Below are 20,983 nucleotides of genomic sequence, written 5' to 3' on the forward strand. Positions count from 1 at the left end.
CTTGGAACACTTCAGCAAATTGGGCTTGTCTTTTTGATTTTGAAGTGTAAGTACGGTTGGGCATTTTTTTCCAGAAGAGCCCAGTCTCGTCAGCATTAAAAACTTGTTCTGGAAGATAGCCCTTTTCTTCTATTTTCTTTTATTGTTTGGGGTAGGCTTTTGCTGCCTCTTCATTGGCAGATTCAGCTTCATCAGTAGGCTGCACATTTTTGAGGTTGAAGCGGTTCCTAAAACTGTTAAGCCAACCTTTGGCTGGCTTTGAATTCCTTCTCATCAGAAGGCTGTCCCTCTTCGGTGGGAGGTTTGAACAGTGCATAGAGGCTAAGAGCCTTTTCTTGCAACCAGTTGCCATCGATAGGCACACGTTTATGGTTCATGTCTTCCAGCCATAAGTTTAATGCCTTTTCAGTCTTCACTAAAGTCTTATCATGCACCTGGCTTGTCACCTTAACAGTTATTGGAGCACTTGATGCCACGGCTTGACGAATTTCTCTCTCTCGAATCTTGATGGCACGGATACTAGATTCGTTGCGGCCATATTTATGCGCCACGTTGGAGACCGACATACCGTCTCTCAATAAGTCCAACACAGCCAGTTTTTCCTCAGCGTTGGAACAGATCGCTGTTTCTTTGGTTGAGCACCAGATGAAGTAGTTGGCTTGTGTTTAGGGGCCATGTTGTACGAAAAATACGTACAGTATCTTTAAACACTAGAATCACACTCAGCGCGGCAAGATGCTCACACTGTGAGAGGCACATGGGAACTGAGACTGACTCAGGGAATAGCAGATTCACGTCTCCCATCTCACGCTCACTCCAGGGCATACACTCATTGAGTGGAATGGTGGGCGGAATCGCCCGGACTGTTTACAGGTATCTTGTTGTTTTTATTTTATTTTTTTTGCTGAGCGTGTATAGTTGAATTTGCATAAGTTAAATGTGCGTATGATGCGACTCACCTGTATGTAGTTCTAAAAGGATCAGTCTTATGTAACAAAAGTATATCCCATGTTTCTACTCTTATAGCCCTCATCACTTCCATATGCTCCCACTCTGTCATCTCTTACTTTGCTTGGGACGGGGGCCTGGTTGCTATTTGTCGCTGTATATATTGCACTGTTTGTTTAAATTAAAAATTAAAAACAGTAAAGCAAAGGTCATATCTTTTAGTGGAAAAGTTGTTAGCAAATGGAAGAGTTGGCTTAAAATCTGAACACTAATGCAATTTTTTTCACTTTTGCTCAAGTCACTAAATTTTTTTTATAAATTCATTTTTGTTCATACACTTATCTTTAACTATTGTACTGTAGGGTTCATTATGCTGGATACAATGTAACAAGACCGGAGGGAGACCTAGGGAAGTACAAGTCCATTCCTCATCATCACAGAGGTGAAGTCCAATTTTTAGGACGGTAAGAAAAAGGGCAGTGTGTTCAAACATTAAAACCTAAGGAATACAGAAGATTTTATCTGGAGCGTATTCTCTCACTCACACACACACACTCACACACAGAACTATTAATAAACATCTGTGAGCCTTTTGTAAGATGCTATCCGGACTTATTTTGATACATTCCATTTTTCAAGGGACATATAAACTTCAAATCTAGTTTATTTAAAATGGCTAAACTCAGGTGAGATAGCTACTGTGTGAGCTCTTGCTGATTTCTGTGGTTTTACAATAACATTTTCCTGCTTTTATTTGTTTTTAGTTTTTAGTTTTTGTCCCCCCTTCTCCCCACCAACCCACTGTTAATGTGTGGTACTCACACAACAGGGGATATTGACCACGTAAGGAAAACAACAAAGCTAACTTCACAAAGTACAGTGAACAAAGAAAGTAAACTGAAAAGAAAATATTCTCCCCTAACCTTTTTGCTATCGCAGTCTGATATCTTTCTTATAATAGCTTAAAAAATTGCTGGCAAAAGCCTGATTAAATTGACAGTGTCTCTCAGTGATCAGTAACATGAACATATTTGTATCGGTGGAAGTACAAGAGATGTGGTTTTTGAACTTCTGGAGAGTATATACATAAAGAGCTTTCCATGATTTATTATGGAAACACTAATTATGGCTCCATAGTTAAGGTTGAGCTGAGGTTTTTGCACATAAAACAGTGATTGATTTCCCGCCTCTTATGTATGAAAAATACTGTGTATCCTTACCAACATTTCTATACTTTCAGTACTGAATTATTTTTAGGAGAATGTACAAATACATGTGCTGAATAGTGAGTTAAAATTAATTTAAAATGGGTTATTTAAGAAATTAAGCGCACTATGTCAACTCTTATCATCCCTAATAATCTGAACAATGAAATAACACTCTCCAAGTATTTCATATTATTAAAAATCATTGACATTTTGTGCATAAGGAACACTTCAAGATACTAGGTTGTAATTAAATTAGAATAATGATTAATTATATGATTACAGACCGTACATAAATCTAAGTAAACAGCCCATGTCACTATTAGTTGGGGCTCTTGTGGCATTAAATAATCCAAGCAATCACTCTCTCTAAAACTAATTTCATGTTATGATTGTGTTCATTTTATTGAGTCAATGTCATGAGAGAAACTGAACTCATGTATCAAGAGTTGTCTTTGGTCGGTTAGTTGGCACTTCTTGTCACTGCTCCTTTGAAGTTATGTGGTGGCTGTATGCTAGTTAGAGCATCGGTGTTTAAAAGGCTCCCTGTGGCACTACTGACTTGGCCATGCTTCATAGTGAGGCAGCACTGCCTGGGGAGCTGAGGGTATGTCTACACTGCAATTAAAAACCTGTGGCTGAGTCAAGCCAGCTGATTCAGGCTTACGGGGCTCAGGCTGCTGGGCTGTTAAATCGCAGTTTAGACGTCTACGATTTGGCTCTAGAACTCTGCAAGATGAGAGAGTCCCAAAGCTCAGGCTGCAGCCCAGGCTGGAAAGTCTACACCACTATTAAACAGCTCCAGAGCCTGAGCCCCACCAAAGTTGGCTGCATGGGCCAGCTGTGGGTGTCTAGTTGCAATGTAGACATTCCTAATTTGGGACCACAAACGCTAATATGCATTAATCACAATCCTATGTTGGCTGTTCAGTTAATCTCAGTGTAGTTTGTCCAGGAATATGAACAGTACTTGAATGTCCATCTAATTTATAAAACTGCAAAAAATCATGCATTTAAAGCTGATGTTTGTAATTAGTATAAACAAAGTGCTCCCAGAGTGTTTTTTGTAAAATAGGGGTTTCAAAATAAATGATGACCCGTCGTTAATTACAATAACACAGTTGATACCAATTTAACATGTTTCTTTACAAACCTTTTTCCTTGTTCCTTCTCTCCTTACCGTACAGGTATAAACTCCTGAGGTATTCCAGAGAGCGTCAGTACGTTGATGGGTTGAACAATTTAATATATGCTCCTAAAATACTCATCAGTAGATTTTATAAAAATATAACTGTAAACCTCATACCAGAGCTAGCTCCTGTTAGAGACTATTGATGGAAGTGGAGTGGCAAGCTACAGTCCTGGATTTCAAACTTGTAACACTGGAAAATACAAATTAAAGACGTTAAAAGACCTTAAATTGGGTCTTTTTGACTATTAGATGAAGGATATTTGGGAAGAGAAGAAAAATGACTGCATATGTTACCATGCATTCTATTCTGAAAAGAAATGCCAGCAGCTACTACTCAATGTTTACAGCATGGGACTACTAAATATTCAAGCCTTGTTTCACCATATTCTCTATCTTAAGCAACTCCACTATATATACTGCAGAAAACAGATCTGTAGCTTGTTTGGAAGCCAAGAGAGAGGCCTTTTCTCCCAGGCAATTTTTATAGTTAAAAACCATAACTTAAATGAATGCTTTTTGTTTCCTTTTTAAAATGCATTTTGTAAATATGTGATGTAAATTAATGTGCTCAAATAGCTTTTTAAATATGGTAAATTATGCTTCAGTATGTATTTAGTTATATTACTGTTTTCATTCTGTGTTCAGTAGCATGAAAGAACAAATGTAAATATTTGTGTTTAAACAAAGTTTATACCTTGTATGAAATGATGGAACTATCAATAATGGATGGCCAGCTATGACTGTAAACTGTTATACGAGTTTTGAGCTTTAGGCCTGCTGCATATCTGTATAGAAGAATTAATTTAACATGTAAGCTTGCTAGGAAGAAAGCTTTTAATTTTACTTATTACTAGTAAAATCCTATGATTCCCTGCTTGCCATCTAAATCATAGTTTATGCATATTGCATGTACATTTTAGAAAAATCTTAAGGTTGTTGGATATCATGATATACAGGAACTCTTACTTTATTTGTCTCCACATGTGCCACTAGTGTCAATGTCAGGGATTTTATGCCTAAAACAGTGTGTTCAAGTCTGTGTATTGTAGTTTGGTATGATCTTCTTTTTTATTCCTAGTAAACAGCACTTTTATTCCTCAAGAATCAGAATAGCCAAAAATGTGTCTTCATTGGAAGACAAATGTAAAAGTTAATTTTTTAAAGAATTGATAACAAAATATATTCCTAACCCTTATAGGGTGGGATTTTTAAAAGCACAGTGTTGGCCTAACTGCTCTATTGATTATGGTAGGATCAATGGGACCAGAATTAAGCCAGTGCTGAGTGCTTTTGAAAATCTCCCCCATAATATATTAATCAGCATAGATATTAAGGGTCTAATCCTGTGACGTGCTGAGCACTTCCTGTAAAGTGCTAAGCACCCTCAACTCTATGACTTGCAGTGAAATTGAGGGTACTCAGGACTGACCAGGATAGATCCCAGATAATTGTCTATTTTTGTGGTATTAAATGCATGAATATCTAGCCTCTCTGTTTTTATTCATCATAAATCTTAATTTCCTTTTGCTTTGCCTATATTGTTATGCTATCTAATAGCATCCCATTCAGAAACACTATCTTTGCCTAATATTTTTATACATCCATAGGTAATATGATGTAAGGAAGTAGTCTGAACCACTTATTTTCTCTGTTAATGTAACACAAATCAGTTAAATGTTGACCAAGATGATCTAAGAGATTATTTTGTTGACTGTCACAATCATTCAGTGATTTAGTAACCGAAGACTTTCTTCTGCTCCCCTGAAGAATAAAAAACAGTCTCTTGATAAATTATTTATTATATAGTGTTCCTGCAAGAGTGCTGACAAGAAACACCAATCTAAACTCACTGCCCACTTGTGTGCCTCCTGGATTTACCACAGCAGATGGTGGGATGCAGGTGTTTCAGTTTGTTTGCTGTTCGCACCTTTTCTTCTATGCCCATTCCAGGAACAAGTTGTGCCCCTGGCCATTCTTTAATGAAAGTTGTGAGTACACTTGTAGATATTCCAATAATTTGCAGAAAGGTGGTAATTACTGATTTGATTGACATAGTTGAAAGCAGGCTGTACGAGATATTTCATATTGTATTGGAATGATCTTTAAATCTAGTCAATATAGTATGCTATAGAAATTATTTAATGTACAGGAAAAAATAACAAAAGAGTAACATCAACTGAACAAACCCTTAAAACAAGCATGCTTGAGTTTTTGTATTACTACTTGATATATTTCTGTAATTCCGCATATTGAATATTTTGAGAGGCAGATGGGTAGATATGAACTCAATAACTAGTATACTAAATAAGCAGCTATATTCTCAAAGTAAATTTGGTGTTATATCCATATGTCACATTAGCTGAACACATTTCTTCAGGATTGCTAAAAGGAATAACTTTTAAATGTCTGACTTTATTTTGAAGTGTTTTCTGGTATTCAGTGCCATCAGTTTTAGCACCTTTGCTTATGATGCATCTTTTGGTAGTTTAGGTTTGTGCCTTGTTTCCCCAGTATGCTTTTATTGATGTGTCCATTTCTCAGTTATGCATGTGGAAGACATTCAGTGAAATTAATGTTTGATTTGGGTTTTTTAATATCTCCTGGTGCATTTAAAAAAATACACATGAATATGCTTCAGCCAAAGTCCTGGAACTTTGCAAAGTGTTGATTAATCATGTACTGTCTGAGAGAGAAAATGTTGTGATTTAATACATAGTCACAGTTGTATATAATTTAACATGCCCCGAACTTCTTATGTCCCAAATTGATACAGCTTACATTAAGAAAGATGTTTACCAACCACTTTTGCCAGGTAGGTACCTTTTAGTTTTAAAGGCTACCATTTTCTTATTGATATTACACCAAAATAATGTGTGTACACTCTGTCTGAACCCAGTACTGTTCTGTAGCAGACTTTAACATACCAGTGCCTTCAAACAAAAGAAGTGAAGTGCAGAGCTGAGAGCTATGCACATTCCTTTTGGTAACATATGCTTAATTGTAGTAAAACAGAAAAGAATATCATGCTGGCTTTTTGGTTCTGACAGACAGCAAATTTGACTGTTCCTCAACAGAGGACATGACATAGAAAAAATATTTTGAAGATTCTGAAGGGGTTTTACAAATTAAGAAGTAGAAATGCTATAAAAATACTAACAGTGTCTCAAGTCCAGTCAGTACACTAACGGATATTTTTCATCTAAATTTCCTTCCCATCTGCCATATTTTAAATTGAGAAAAATATAAAATTTAATATTCTCCTTGAAACCAAGAATATATTGACAAACGAATGCAAAATGTTTATTCTTAGATCTTTCAGGTCTATTTTTGTACTCTTCTGTTTAAAATAATATATTAGTCTTATAGTGGATTACAAACAAGCCAATTATAAAAATTTAAAAGGGCACATTGCATATCAGCAAGAGGAAGTGTACTTAAGATTTTATTTTTAGAGATATCTGAGGCAAGCTTATTGAAAACTGCACTGAAACAATTGCTGGCAATTTCCTATGTACTATCATATTTTTATTTTTGTTTTGTTCATGAAAATGTTTGTACTTTTTTATCATTGTCTTTTTTGAAATATAATGTTCTAAAGACTGTGTGGTTGTCTAATTTTTTTCCTTCTAGGCACTGTATTCTGTGGAAGTTTGCTCCTTCAGTGTATTTTATTTAGAAAAAATAAGCATTAGTTGAAGTGTCTGGTACAGTATTACTCCCACATTGACCTCACAGCTTGACGGGATAGGAAATTTCTTATTTGATAAGAACTGATCCTGTAGAAACCTTTTACAGATAAAATTGAAACATGTTTTCATAGCATGTTAAATTTTTAAAAAATAATGTAACTTTTTAAAATTGACAGCATAGGATGAGAATTATTTGTGGCAGGACCTACTCTTTAAATTTTGCCCAGCATAATGCAGCCCTGAGCCTGACTTCTGATGTGTCTAGGTGCTATTGTATTACAATACATTGTTAAAACTGTTACAAAAATCTAAAAATGTTGTACCTCAGCTAATTAACAGATTTGATCTCCCACTGAAATGTTTGGAGTGAAATACAACAATTTAGTAATACTTTAGCTCTTATAACACTTTTCATGTGTTTAGATCTGAAAGTACTTGGAAAAAAATGAATTGTGGTTCTCTAAAGATACTATATTGATTGGATTCTAACTAACAAGTTTCTTCTTCTTAGCATAAAACAGCACATCTGTCCTAGAAATATTCTAAACAGCTGTAAGTAGCAGGAAAATATCCCAGTATCAAGAGAGTTCATCCAAGCTTGGAATTATTAAACCTGGGAGCAGACAGAGGTCCTCATGTGTCAGTGGTTTCCCCCCTGCTCATCTGTCTTTCATTTTTTAATTATTAATATTACAGTAGTAGCTAGCGCCCCATCACAACTGTGGCCAAGTTTATATGTACTGTACAAACATAGGTAATGATCTCTGCATTAGCACTTGGGTTCTAAATGACAAATGACATGCAAAAGGAGGAGAAGGACGATATCTGATGAAGTGGGTTTGAGCCCACAAAAGCTTATGCTCAAATAAATTTTAGTCTCTAAGGTGCCACAAGTACTCCTCGTTGTTTATACCTGTATACTGTTTTTCTTATTTACAATATGCATTTGCTGTTTAATTATATAAATATTAGCTATCCCTGAATGCCATACAACCTTGTCATCATTTGTAGGCTGATTTTGTCTTTTGTAGGCATAGCTGCAGAACTGGGACATCAGGGAAATCAGTGGGACACTGTGCAGGGGCTCCATGTTATTGCCTCTTTTGGTAGGGTTTGGACCAAAGTAAACAATGTACTAATGAAGATAATTCAATAAATGTGTCTTGCTCCATAATTTTGTGTTTGAGAATTTCTTGCATTACAGATCTATTTTGCTCACAGTTCTTTGTGATAAGGACTATGGGTTATTGGCCATATGGAAGATTTCAGTTTACTTTCAGCAAATGGAGTTTCAGTATAATTTTTTACAACCCTGAGACAGTGTTTCTTCTGAACCGGAATTTTTTTTTTTTGAAAGAGTAATTGAAAACCTTTTTAAGAAACATTTATTGACTTTACCAGAGGTAATACATTCACAAAATAAAAATCCATTGCATAGCAGTTTGCTTTTGAGTTAGTGTTTGAAGATGAAAAATGTTATGTGAGTAATAAGTATTGATTATTGCAGCCAAAAAGCAGAATCAATCTACAAATGTTAAATTGACCAATGTAGGACAATTTGCATGGCTAATGTGTAGTTCCGAATTCCTTTGGTTCGCTAACTACAGCTGTAGTTGAGTAAGAAAAGGGACTGAGGAGAGCAGCAATAGTATAATGACGATAACCAGAATCATTAGCAGTGAATACCACCTGGAGAAGAGAGAGAAAAAAACACTTGAGAGCTTGAAACATAGTTTTACATTTTTAAAGCCAGAAGGGACCATTGTGATAATCTTATCTGACCACTTGCATATCACAAGCCGTAGAATTTACCCACATTAATTCCAGCTTGAACTAGGGCAAATTTGTTAGAAAAAAGTCCAATCTTAATTTAAATCTCTCCAGTGATGGAGAATCCACCACAACCCTTCGTAACTAACCCTTGGAACAACTTACCCTCACTGTTTAAAAACTTGCTTCTTATTTCTTGTCTAAATTTGTGTAGCTTCAACTTCCAGTCATTGGATCTTGTTATAACTTTATCTGCTGAATTTGAAGAGCCCTCTATTTCCCCTCCCCCCGCCCCGTAGGTATTTGTGGACTGTGATCGACTCACCCCTTAATCTTGTCTTTGATAGGCTAAATAGATTGAGATTCATACGTCTATCACTATAAGATACATTTTACAATCCTTTAATCATGGCTCTTCTGTGAATCCATTTTAACTTACCAATATCCTTCTTGAAGTGTGGCACAATATTTCTGTAGCATTGCACCAGTGCCAAGTATAGAGGTAATATACCCTCTCTGCTCCTCAAGATTCCCTTGTTTATGCATCTAAGGATCTCATTAGCCCTTTTGGCCTCAGTATTGCACTGGGAGCTTATGTTCAGCTAATTCTCCATCATGCCCCTCCAGCCCTTTTTAGATCAGTTTCCCAAGGCAGAGTGCCCCATCCTGTAATTATGGCTTGTATTCTTTGTTTGTTAAATCTGGCTGAATTAAAACATAGTGTGTTTGCATCCAACTTACCAAGTGATCCAGATGGCTCTGTCTGTGACCAGTCCTCTTCATTACTTCCCAGTTCCCAAATAACAAGCTGTGCCTCAAAACTATTGTGTAGATTTAACCTCAAGTTTAAATTTTGGAAGCATACATATTGTGTCTAATGTTTTGATAATTTTCTGTCACTGTTTTTACATTTTGTGAATTACATAAAGCTAGTAAAATATGTGCAAGACCTTATAAATCAGTGTTACAGTACAGAGACAACGTTTGATGTGCTTTTTGATCATGAGGTATTGTTGACCATTTGTGAACCCGACGAGGGATTGATGTTTGTGCTCTTTGCTCTCAGCAGACTCTAAGGTTTTGTAACACAGCATGCTGGCCCTTCTGTTATTGGGGCTAACCGTGTAATTGAAAAAAGGTGATTATAGAACTATATCATATGAAATCTGGGCTCAGTGAGACATGGTGGGGAAGGGTGTAGGGATGCATGTCTTTAGGAGGGAGAGGAATCCTGGAGAAGGATTAGTCAGAGAAACTATGCTAGTGAGTAAAGATTTGTGGAAAGAAAGAAACCCTGGAGAGGGGTAAACTGGCAAAAGAGGAGGCCTGGAGCAATGCAGTGGAGGTGTGGGAGTGTGGCCGGAGTTGACACTTGTATTTATTTAGGGACGCTTCAGAAGGAGGTTCAACAGAAAATGGAAGCAACCTCTTTCCCCTCACACAGCCTCATGTCCTGGGTAAGGGTAAGGGTTAGGGCACAGGAATTGTCCACACCACTACTGTAAGTGTGTATCCTTGTGTTGTTAAGAAAAAAGGGTTATTGAGACAATGGAGGACAGTTGAAGATTACCAAGCCTGGAGAGAGCTGGGAGACTGCTTTGTTACTTGAAAATGAGAGAATTTTTACTGAGATTTGGCAGGATGGTTAAACCTCAGATTACTCCATCCACCAGGGAGACTGCAGACCACTAGTTGAAGAGGGGAAAATGAAGCACCAACAGCGGAAAGATAAACCCATTACAGGGTAATAGATGACCATTACATGTCTGTGTTGATGGTTCTTTTGTATTGTGTTCAATTCAATGTATAACTGTTAGGGGAAAAAGAAAAGGAGGACTTGTGGCACCTTAGAGACGAACAAATTTATTTGAGCATAAGCTTTCGTGAGCTACAGCTCACTTCATCGGATGCATAGAATGGAACGAACACACACACACACTGGAAGTTGCCATAGAAACTGTAAGAGGCTAATTAATTAAGATGAGCTATTATCAGCAGGAGGAAAAAAACTTTTGTAGTGATAAGATGGCCCGGTGAGGATACTTAACGTAGGGAAATAGATTCAATCTGTGTAATGACCCAGCCACTCCCAGTCTCTATTCAAACCCAGGTTAATGGTATCTAGTTTGCATATTAATTCAAGCTCAGCAGTTTCTTGTTGGGAGTCTGTTTTTGAAGCTTTTCTGTTGCAAAATTGCCACCTTTAAATCTTTTACTGAGTGGCCAGAGAGGTTGAAGTGTTCTACCGGTTTTTGAACGTTATGATTCCTGATGTCAGATTTGTGTCCATTTATTCTTTTGCATAGAGACTGTCCGGTTTGGCCAATGTACATGGCAGAGGGGCATTGCTGGCACATGATGGCATATATCACATTGGTAGATGTGCAGGTGAACTAGCCCCTGATGGCGTGGCTAATGTGATTAGGTCCTATGATGGTGTCACTTGAATAAATATGTGGACAGAGTTGGCATCGGGCTTTGCAAGGATAGGTTCCTGGGTTAATGTTTTTGTTGTGTGGTGTTGTGGTTGCTGGTGAGTATTTTCTTCAGGTTGGGGGGGCTGTCTAAGCGAGGACTGGTCTGTCTCCTAAGATCTGTGAGAGTGAGGGATCATTTTTCAGGATAGGTTGTAAATCTTTGTTGATGCACTGGAGAGGTTTTAGTTGGGGGCTGAAAGTGACAGCTAGTGGCGTTCTGTTATTTTCTTTGTTGGGCCTGTCCTGTAGTAGGTGACTTCTGGGTACTCTTCTGGCTCTGTCAATCTGTTTTTTCACTTCAGCAGGTGGGTATTGTATTTTTAAGAATGCTTGATAGAGATCTTGTAGGTGTTTGTCTCTGTCTGAGGGATTGGAGCAAATGCGGTTGTATCTTAGAGCTTGTCTGTAGACAATGGATCGTGTGGTGTATCCTGGATGGAAGCTGGAGGCATGTAGGTAAGTATTGTGGTCAGTAGTGTCTAAATGGGCCATCTTGATTATCACTACAAAAGTTTTTTTCTTCTGCTGCTGATAGCTCATCTTAATGAATTAGCCTCTTACAGTTTGTATGGCAAATTCCACCTTCTGTGTGTGTGTGTGTGTGTATATATATATATATCTTCTTACCATATGTTCCATTCTATGCATCGATGAAGTGGGCTGTAGCCCATGAAAGCTTATGCTCTAATAAATTTGTTAGTCTCTAAGGTGCCACAAGTACTCCTGTTCTTTATTTAAAAAAAAGTTTGTCATCTTTCTGCTATGTGCAGTATGTAAACCACCTGAGCATTTAGGAGTGGGAAAATGAACAATTAAGGGAGCTGATATGGGGTGGGGGGCTGCTGACCTATTACTGTGGCTCTTTGGCAATGTACACTGGTAAATTCTGCCTCCTTCTCAGGTTCAGGTTGGCTACTCCTGAGCTAAGGGATTGTTTCCCTCTTCATATTGTACCCAGCAGTAGAAATAATTTGGGATGGTCAAACTGATAGCTCCAAGCTATTTGTCTGTTGGCAAAGTGTTTTCAGTGGAGGTGCCTCCATTCTGGAACTTAACATCCTCTCCTCCAAACCTTGAAGCAACAGAGCTTGAGGCTGGAGATTTTCAGAGCAGTTTCCAAAACTGATGAATTTCTTCAAGATTTCTTGGTTGTGAGTGGGGTGGGGGAGAATGAACTGAAAAAGGACTTAGCTTGGAATATTGTTGCTATTAAACCATTTTATAATGTCTATAGACTTTAAATAACTGTGTTGCATGCAGGTAGAGCATTGAATCAACTTTTCTTTAAAAATCTAAATAAAATCAATTGCATATGAAGCGGCTGTACTAGTACCACTGTGTGGCAAACATCACTAACAAAAGCATTAGTGATGGGCCGAGGAAAATATGGAACCCTCCTCTTCCTTACTAGACTGAGGGAGAAATAGCCATGTTGTTCTTCCCCCACAAATGCCCCAAAAACCCAGGAAGACCACTGGGTAGCTGCAGAAGTGAGGGGTGGGGGGAAGTTCCTAGATGAGAAACAAGTCTAGGAGCCTGCTGAGAGCAAATGGGAGGCTAGTTCTGGGGTATCTGGTGTGTGGAAATTCCTGTGGAGCTCTGAGTTTGCAAATTTGAACTGCTCAGTGAACTGGAAGGTGTTAGTTCATGGCAAAGTCTTTGAAACTGGAGAGCAGTAAATGGACACAGTTATTAATTAAACCCTCTACAGTTAACACAGCCTTGTTCTTTGCAATTATAGGTTCTCTTTTAAATGTGAAATAGAAGTATAATGAATACTCACATCAGCATGTTCATGGAATGGGTTAAGGCCAAGTCCCTTCCAGTAAGTGACTGTGTCAAACTCAATCTTGTACAACCCTGTTACAAATTGTTTCTCGGTTGTAAGCTCATGGATCTCGCCATATTCATTGGTTTTTCTGCATGAGAGCAAGATAGTATATATTTATTTTTGTGTTCAGATGTCTGAAAGAAAGAAGCAATATGTAGCACTGAACTACAATGACATTCTGTAGCCAGACATCTGGGAAAATGCTGACTGGTCATCTGAAATAACTTGTTCCTTTCTGTACTGTGGAGGCCTCACAAAGTCTGTCCTTGCATCTAGATCTCCCATGCATACCACAAAGTATGTCTGGGCTGTAGAAGCTTCTTTATTGTTACTGCCGCAAAGATTGGAGGTAAGCCAAAAGAAACCTGGCATGGGTGTTTGCTGTCTTCTGATAAGGCTGTCAGGCTGAGTCCAGAGTTGTTTAAATGTTACTTCAGAGCCAGCAGGGGGCACACAAGAAAAACTCACCGGTGGCCGAAGAGTGCATAACTCCCATGATGTTTTAATAAACTTAAACTAGTGGTTATTTACCCTATTATTTATTAATACTTCACATAAGGTTGTTCCTAATTTTGTCTTTTTAGGAGAGTACTTTGTTCTGGTTTATTTACAAGAATTATTTGAATTACACTGAGGTTGCCATAGGTTTGACCAAGAGTATAGTCTTGTGAAATCTTTTTAGTCCATTGAGTTGTCTGACCTTCACAAGCAGATAGACTAATTTAAACAAACCTATCAGGACATTAGTAATGTCTAGAAACTGCAGAGCTTTAAGTGCTAGCTGATGTGGAGTCTGTATTGAATTTTGTCTCCTGGCTTAATGTAGCTCCTCTTAAAAACACTCTATTTCCACTTAATCAGTCCTGTAGTGTGGGAATTAGTGATCCGATGTCGGTGGATAGTATGACACTCGTATTTTATATTCGTGTTTCACTAATCTCCATCCATTGTTTAAAGTTCTGAATGCTGAGACTCAGTCTGTAAATGTCTCTGTTGCATTTCTTCATTTCAATAAAAGGTAAATGCTAATCAGTACATCAACTGACACATTTATTTGTTTTAGTATAAGACAAGGAAATTCAGCACTTAATGATAAACCATCTAGGAACCTGTTAAATCACAGATGCCATATGCTTTCAAGCCCGTTCTTAGAATTTTTACTGACTGATAGAAAAAGTAGACAAACATTTTATTCTCCTACATTGATCACTTTCAAGCAACTCCCCATTTACTTTACAGACTTTCTCAACTATACCCTGATAACTCTTTTAGCTAAAAGTACAGTGATGGGCTCAAGTGGGCTTCTGAGAATCCAACTGTTAAAATTCCACTACCACACTGAAGTGAGCGTGGAAGTAATTTCTCTGTCTCTAATGAAGTTCAACTACTTACTGGGCTCTGCATTATCATCTCTGCCAAATAGACGGAATAAAAATACCACTGCATGTTCTTTGCATCAGATCTCAGGTTTTTTTAAATACCCTCAGAAACTGATCCTAGAGCATCCAACTCTCCCTCCCCCCCCCTCGCACATACACCCACACAATGTTTGCACACACACCTGCCCACACATCTCAGTGCACTGTATTGTGTACACTACTAGTATAGTCAATACGTGTTTTAGGAATAAATATACATACCTCAAGTGGCAGCATATGCTTTCAGCTGTTTACCATGTGCTCTTGCTTCCTTCTTTGGGTATGATGGCACATTTTGGTTTAAATGGGAAATCATAGGGCTGGATTTTCCATTCCCTTACCCCTACTCGATGTGATCCTATGCAGCCCTGGGCCGTTAAGTTTGTCAGAGACTAACTCTTTAAACAATGTATTGGCACCTTTGTTCTAATACTTGGAGCACCACCACTATAAGAATTCCTTTGTGTAGTAATGTTGGAGAACTTGCATACATTTATGTTCTAGGCTCTTTACTGGTCTGAAGCTGGGATCCCATTAGTGGTGGATTCCTGCAGTGTGACGACTTTCACTATCCACTTTCTGAAATGATCCAGACTATTGTAGACTACTTGACAGAGGATAATGGTTTCCCTAGACTTTCTCCTGGAAGTTGCTAGACTACCGATATCTTGAAACAATATATTTATGCTCCAGTGCAGCCAGAATTCCTAACTAGAGTTTTCAACTTCATACAGATTAGAAGTCTCTTCTGACTATACTGTATTATATTATGTAGAAATTGGTGGGCTTTCATTCTTTGCTAAAGCAGAGGTGGACTTCATGCTAAGAATTGATGTGCTTCTTGTAGCCATAAAGTGAAGTGTCATGAAGAGGGAAGAGTCAAACAGCAATTGATGGAAGAATAGTTTTCTATACCACATTTCATGCTGCCTGTGAGTTACCTCCCTTGTGTTTACAATTTTTTCAAACCATTCAGGAGCCAGTCTGCTAGCTTTGCAGCTATAATTTACTTAGAAGAGACCCCCACACCGAGTAAATATTTGGTGTAGGCATAAATTATCTTATTACTTCTCAGATTGTAACTAATGACATTATACATATGTTTTTAAGATGAATGCATGTAAAATGTGGGTTTTGTAATCTTTAGCCTCTTTCAATGCCTCCCTCACCCCCTTCTCATTGTATTATATGACTTACCCTGAACTTAAGAGCTGCCAGGTCCCATCATCGGCCTTTTTATATAATTTAATAGGTACACTGGAAGCTGGACTTCCTCTGACTGAATCTAGAATTTTCACAATAAGAGGGTGCTTGGAATCATGAGAGCCCTGCATATAGGGAAAAGAGAGATGTAATTCTTGTATGACAGAGTATATAGGAGTGATGGGCCATGATAAAGCATGCCCCTTAGAAATTTCATTTTTTAGAATTAGAAGATATCACATATTTTCATATACCAGGTACATAAGTTTACTGTATAATACGAAAATTTTGCCTGCAGGATCGCAGGGAGAGAGCATATGCTGTACCCTACAAAGGGGTGCACTCCTCATGTGCACTGCGAACCTGTCCTCAGAGATGGAATGCCTCTCAGCACTCCCTCTGGGGTGATGCAGTTCTGACTAGCATCCAGTGCAGAGTTATTGCTAACTGGCACAACCAAGCCACAGATGACCGAATAAAAGTTTAATCCTGGAAACGGGGAGTGGTGATGGTTTGGAATCCAGCAATATGATCTCCTTGTTTTAGTGTGGGGGCTGGAGGAGAGCTCTCTTGGTCAGGAGGGGCTTCCCGGTGGTCACATTATCCCATTCCTCCCTTCGTTCAACTGTCAGCTTGGCAAGCCGTGCACATGTGCTCTGTCTCGCTATCATAACCCCATTATGGGCCAGACTGTGGTCAGGTATGTGCACAGGTATAAGGTATAAGTAAGGTATAAGTAGCTTCCCCTGCACAAACCCTACAACAATTATATTCCATGTGCTCATTAGACCAGTGACTGCTTCCTCCCCGAGAAGCCAGCAACCCCAAAGGGAATGATGATACAACAAGACTGTGCTCGTCTCATAACCCCTTAAGTGTAAAAAAACTCTTAGAGTTCTATGGTAGCTGCTGGTTAGTGATAACTACCGAGTCTGCTTAACCATTATTGGTTCCAAAAATGAGGTTTCAGTTTCTGACTTTTTTTTATTCAAAGAAAGGTTCTTATTCAAAAATTGTAATAACATAAACTGTGTGACCCCTTCCCTCACCTGTTATCCCTTCTGGGGACCTATGACAATCTACCTCACCTCTGGAGATCCTGCCACATAGCCTGAGAAAAACTCATCTATGAAACTAACAAACCGGAATAAACTCAGTGGCCCTGATTGACTTTCTCACTCCTTTCCCACTCTTCCCCACCGATTTCTAGGATGAAGAGCCTCCTGCCTGCTGAGGTTTCTGATGTCATCAGTGGGGCAGATTGTAGCAGGAGTTGTCAACTTCTGTGGATAAAGGAGTTTCTTAGCCACCACCTCAGAAGCTTTGTCAGGGTTTGGAGGACAGGATAATTAAAAACATATGGCCTAGCTTCCCCAAACATCAGAAGTGGCCCTGTGGAGCAGAGTGGGAGTACAAGGGCAATGCTGCTGGGGGAGATCAACAGGCTACACAGTGTGTGGATCTCCAACATTTTTCAGAGCCACATGAGTGCCACCAGAAGTGAGAAGAGGGGAAGTGGGGCCCTAGACTTGGTCCCAGGCCTCTTTCCGAGCAGGAGATATGGCAATCCTCTCCAACTACAGAATGGTGATGGGGAGACCTGGAGCAATAAAGGAAGAGTGGGTAGAGAAGAGACAAAGCACCACTTCATTTCCCTTCTCTCCTGAGGTTGGAGCAAGAGCCACTACAGAAGGAATTTGCCGGTGAGTCAGTAGGCAGCAGTTGGCAGGCCTTCTGGGAGGTGAATTCTCATGCCATATGTCCACCCAACCAGTACTGCCCGTTGAGATGATGATCAGCTGATGATGGCTTTGATGTCTTGTGAGGGGAGGAGTTGCTTCTCCACAGCCTCCCAAGGCTGAAACCATATTTGGGAGAGAAGGTCCTTTTTAGTGGCTGTTGAAATTATCCTGATAGCAGGTGCTACCTCCTATTACAGCCTATCTACTGCTTTCATCAACATAAATAACTACCGCAAAGGGGGAAGCACTTTTTTTGTAGAAATAAGAAAAGCGGTAGGAGAGTGCAGGGTCAACGCACAATATACAATTAAAATAAATGTAATAAAATAGGCTGATTTGTCTTTAACTTATTCCAATTCTCATCATTTAAAAAAAGAAAAAATGAGGTAGGTTACATGGATCACACATGAAAGGCCACCTCAATACCAAAACACTTACCAGTGGTGCGGCTTCAGAGAAAACCACCAGTCCAGCTAAGAAAACAAGGAGCAAAGAACGAAAGGCCATTCTGCCGGCAGTCTGAGAGTCTCGGTGTCAGCAATTAGAAACTGATGGGATTGGGGATTTTTATACCCAATCCCCTCAAATTAGGCTGCTTATCAAGTGCTGTATGACTTCAAAGCTGCTGATTCTGATTGTTTACTTAGTAAATAGTAAGAGAATAAGTAACCCACACAAACATGAACTTTGCCTGTGGAGATTAGTCTGCTGCATTATCTTCTGTAAAATAACTTTGGATCACATTTTGCATCGCTGATCCACTGATTACAATTACTTTATTGTAAATGGCCTATTCCCCTCCATGTTTCATGTTCTGTTTTACGTTGTGTTTGAATATGTGCTGTACTGTATGTGGTCTTGACAATGTGTGAGAAAGTAGATTTTCCTTCTCTCTTGCACAATAATATCCTTTTCATTTTCAGTATGGATTTCATTCTTGTCATAGCATGGAAAATACTCTCATCCATAGAATCAGCAACCTCTGAGTTTATCTGATGAAAACTGTCACCCTTCTCATTCTTTGTTGAAAGCAGTACTGAAGTCAAGGTGGACCACTCCATCTTCTTAGACTGCCTCTCCAGACTTGTGCAGCAGTGTCTGACCACCTCCTGTGATGTTTCCACTTTGCCTGTCTCTCATCCATGCAAATGGCTTTTGGCCATCTAACTACCTGTTTTCAGGGTACAGTCAAATTGTGATCTAAATACTGTCATTTATTCCTGCAGTAAATTTATGGGCAAAATTAATTGCACGTGGAAAGGTGCCCTATAGAATTGGAAGTTATTTCTTTTAATTTGGCACTTTATCTTGTAACCTTAAGTGTGTCTCTACGCTTGTGATCAACTGGATTCTTTTTTTAAAAGAGCCGTTGACATCTCTTCATAGGAGGCTTTATGTAAGCTGTACCTACTCCCCCAGCACCACCTAACCTCCCAACCATGCCACCAGTAAACATCAACCACCCAAGCCATCTAGCACCCACACTGGGTGGGAAAACAGCCAACAGCTCCCCCTGAGGAGAATCTAACACTCCCCCCCCCGCCCCAGCATCACCCTACACCTCATCGGTTCCCAGCATCACAACAGCCGTGGTTTCTTGCTTTGACTGCCAACAGATTGTGGGATGTGGCCACAAAGGATTGTGGGACTGGGGTCAGGACAAGAACATGTGATGAGTTTGAGAGTCCTAGATGGACAATTTTTTTTAAGAGGCTGTGCTCCATACAGTGCCCTGAAATAAGGACTTGGTTTTTGTGATCTTTATTTTTAACACATGTATTCAGTCGTCAATTGTATTAAACCTAGAGCTGGGTGGATAACTGAATGTGGTTAGGTAAGCATATTTTGTTGTCTGTATGCAGTTATGTTTATTATTACAAATATATAGTTATTGGGTGTAGCCATAGCAAGTGGAAACATACTGTTTTTCAAACTCCAGTGTGATACCTTTGAAATATATTCCATTGAAACCGCACCAAATTAAAATATTTGACTTATGTTTATAAGAGTTGTGTAACAAGGGCAGAGTCAAGAAATCAGGGAAATCCAAACAGTTAATTGTTGCTGCAGTACTTATGTAATTTATTAATTCACTTGGTATCCATTCTTCTGAACAAGCTCCCAATTTAAAGAATTTAAATTACAAGCTCACTAACAAATGAGCACTGATTTATTTTTGAGAGGTACAATTGTATTAGCTGCCCATAGAGTCACTGCAATCCCACTAGAACAAAACATATTCAGTCCAACAGACTAATCCACCAGTCTAGACAAATGATTGCCCTCCTTTCTCCTCCTCCCCCCCCCAAAAAAAAACACAATTTCTCCATGACTTCAACTGAATCACACACAATCAGTCTGCATCTTAACCAATGCTGACTTTAGAAGATTTCTTGTGAGTTGTTATGCAGATAACTTTGTTAAAAGGTCATGCTTCTGTCTTAGCACTTCCCCTTAAAGCTCAGGGGGAAAACAGATAGTACTTGATCTATATAGGGATTTGGTGTTGTGACTGATAGTGAAATTCTGCAGTCTTTTTCCATATGAGGTCTGGATTGAACTAACATGAAGTTTCATAGAACTCCAGCTAGAAATCTTCAGAAGATCAAGTTTGGACATAAGATCACTGTGCCATTAAAAGGGACCAACTGGAGTACTTTCTTGTTTCAAATAGGGACAACCCTTCTTTCACTGTATCTACTTCCACCTGAATTTGGCAAGTGCAGAGATGTTTGAGAAGATTTACAAATGGCATACGTTAACAGAATTCTGTCAAATGTTTGTATGCGTTTAGCATTTTGAACAAAAGTTCATGATAATGAACTTGACAACAAAGTAAAAGAAACAGTGAGAGACAAAAAGTATCCCTTAAAAAGTGAAGTTAAATCCTAGTGAGGAAAATACAAAGGAGCATAAACTCTGGCAAATGAAATGTTAAAATATAATAAGGCCAAAAAAGAATTTGAAGAACAGCTAGCCAAAGACTCAAAAAGTAATAGCAAATATTTTTATGTACATCAGAAGCAGGAAGCCTGCTAAACAACCAGTGAGGCCACTGGACGATCGAGATGCTAAAGGAGCACTCAAAGACGATAAGGCCATTGCGGAGAAACTAAATGAATTCTTTGCATCGGTCTTCACAGCTGAGGATGTGAGGAAGATTCCCAAACCTGAGCCATTCTTTTTAGGTGACAAATCTGAGGAACTGTCCAAAATTGAGGTGTCATTAGAGGAGGTTTTGGAGCAAATTGATAAACTTAAACAGAAATAAGTCACCAGGACCAGATGGTATTCACCCAAGAGTTCTGACGGAACTCAAATGTGAAATGGCAGAACTACGAACTGTAGTTTGTAACCTATCATTTAAATCCGCTTCCGTACCAAATGACTGGAGGATAGCTATGTGACGCCAATTTTTAAAAAGGGCACCAGAGGTGATCGTGGCAATTACAGGCCAGTAAGCCTGACCTCAGTACCGGGCAATCTGGTTGAAACTATAGTAAAGAAC

The 20,983-nt window shown here is 38.8% G+C and overlaps 2 protein-coding genes across 4 annotated transcripts in view; one reads left to right on the forward strand and one right to left on the reverse strand.

The window, feature by feature from the left end:
• B4GALT6 (beta-1,4-galactosyltransferase 6) overlaps positions 1-8,208 on the forward strand; it is a 46,692-nt gene extending 38,484 nt beyond the window's left edge. For all 3 annotated transcript variants that reach the window (XM_084620215.1, XM_084620217.1, XM_084620216.1), the window contains exons 8-9: positions 1,311-1,412; positions 3,341-8,208. In XM_084620215.1, the coding sequence (XP_084476341.1) occupies positions 1,311-1,412; positions 3,341-3,488 (250 nt within the window). In that variant the 3' untranslated portion in view covers positions 3,489-8,208. The remainder of the gene's footprint in view (positions 1-1,310; positions 1,413-3,340) is intronic.
• A 194-nt stretch (positions 8,209-8,402) lies between these two features.
• On the reverse strand, positions 8,403-18,056 carry LOC311516295 (transthyretin-like). Its single transcript, XM_084620218.1, has 4 exons — positions 17,914-18,056; positions 15,728-15,858; positions 13,065-13,200; positions 8,403-8,723 (listed from the first exon to the last, which is right to left on the reverse strand). The coding sequence occupies exons 1-4, from the start codon at positions 17,980-17,982 to the stop codon at positions 8,601-8,603; spliced, it is 459 nt and encodes a 152-aa protein (XP_084476344.1). The 5' UTR covers positions 17,983-18,056; the 3' UTR covers positions 8,403-8,600.
• Between the last annotated feature and the right edge of the window lie 2,927 nt (positions 18,057-20,983).

This window comes from Lepidochelys olivacea, assembly GCF_965140295.1.
Source record: "Lepidochelys olivacea isolate rLepOli2 genome assembly, chromosome: 2".
Classification (NCBI taxonomy): Eukaryota; Metazoa; Chordata; order Testudines; family Cheloniidae; genus Lepidochelys; species Lepidochelys olivacea.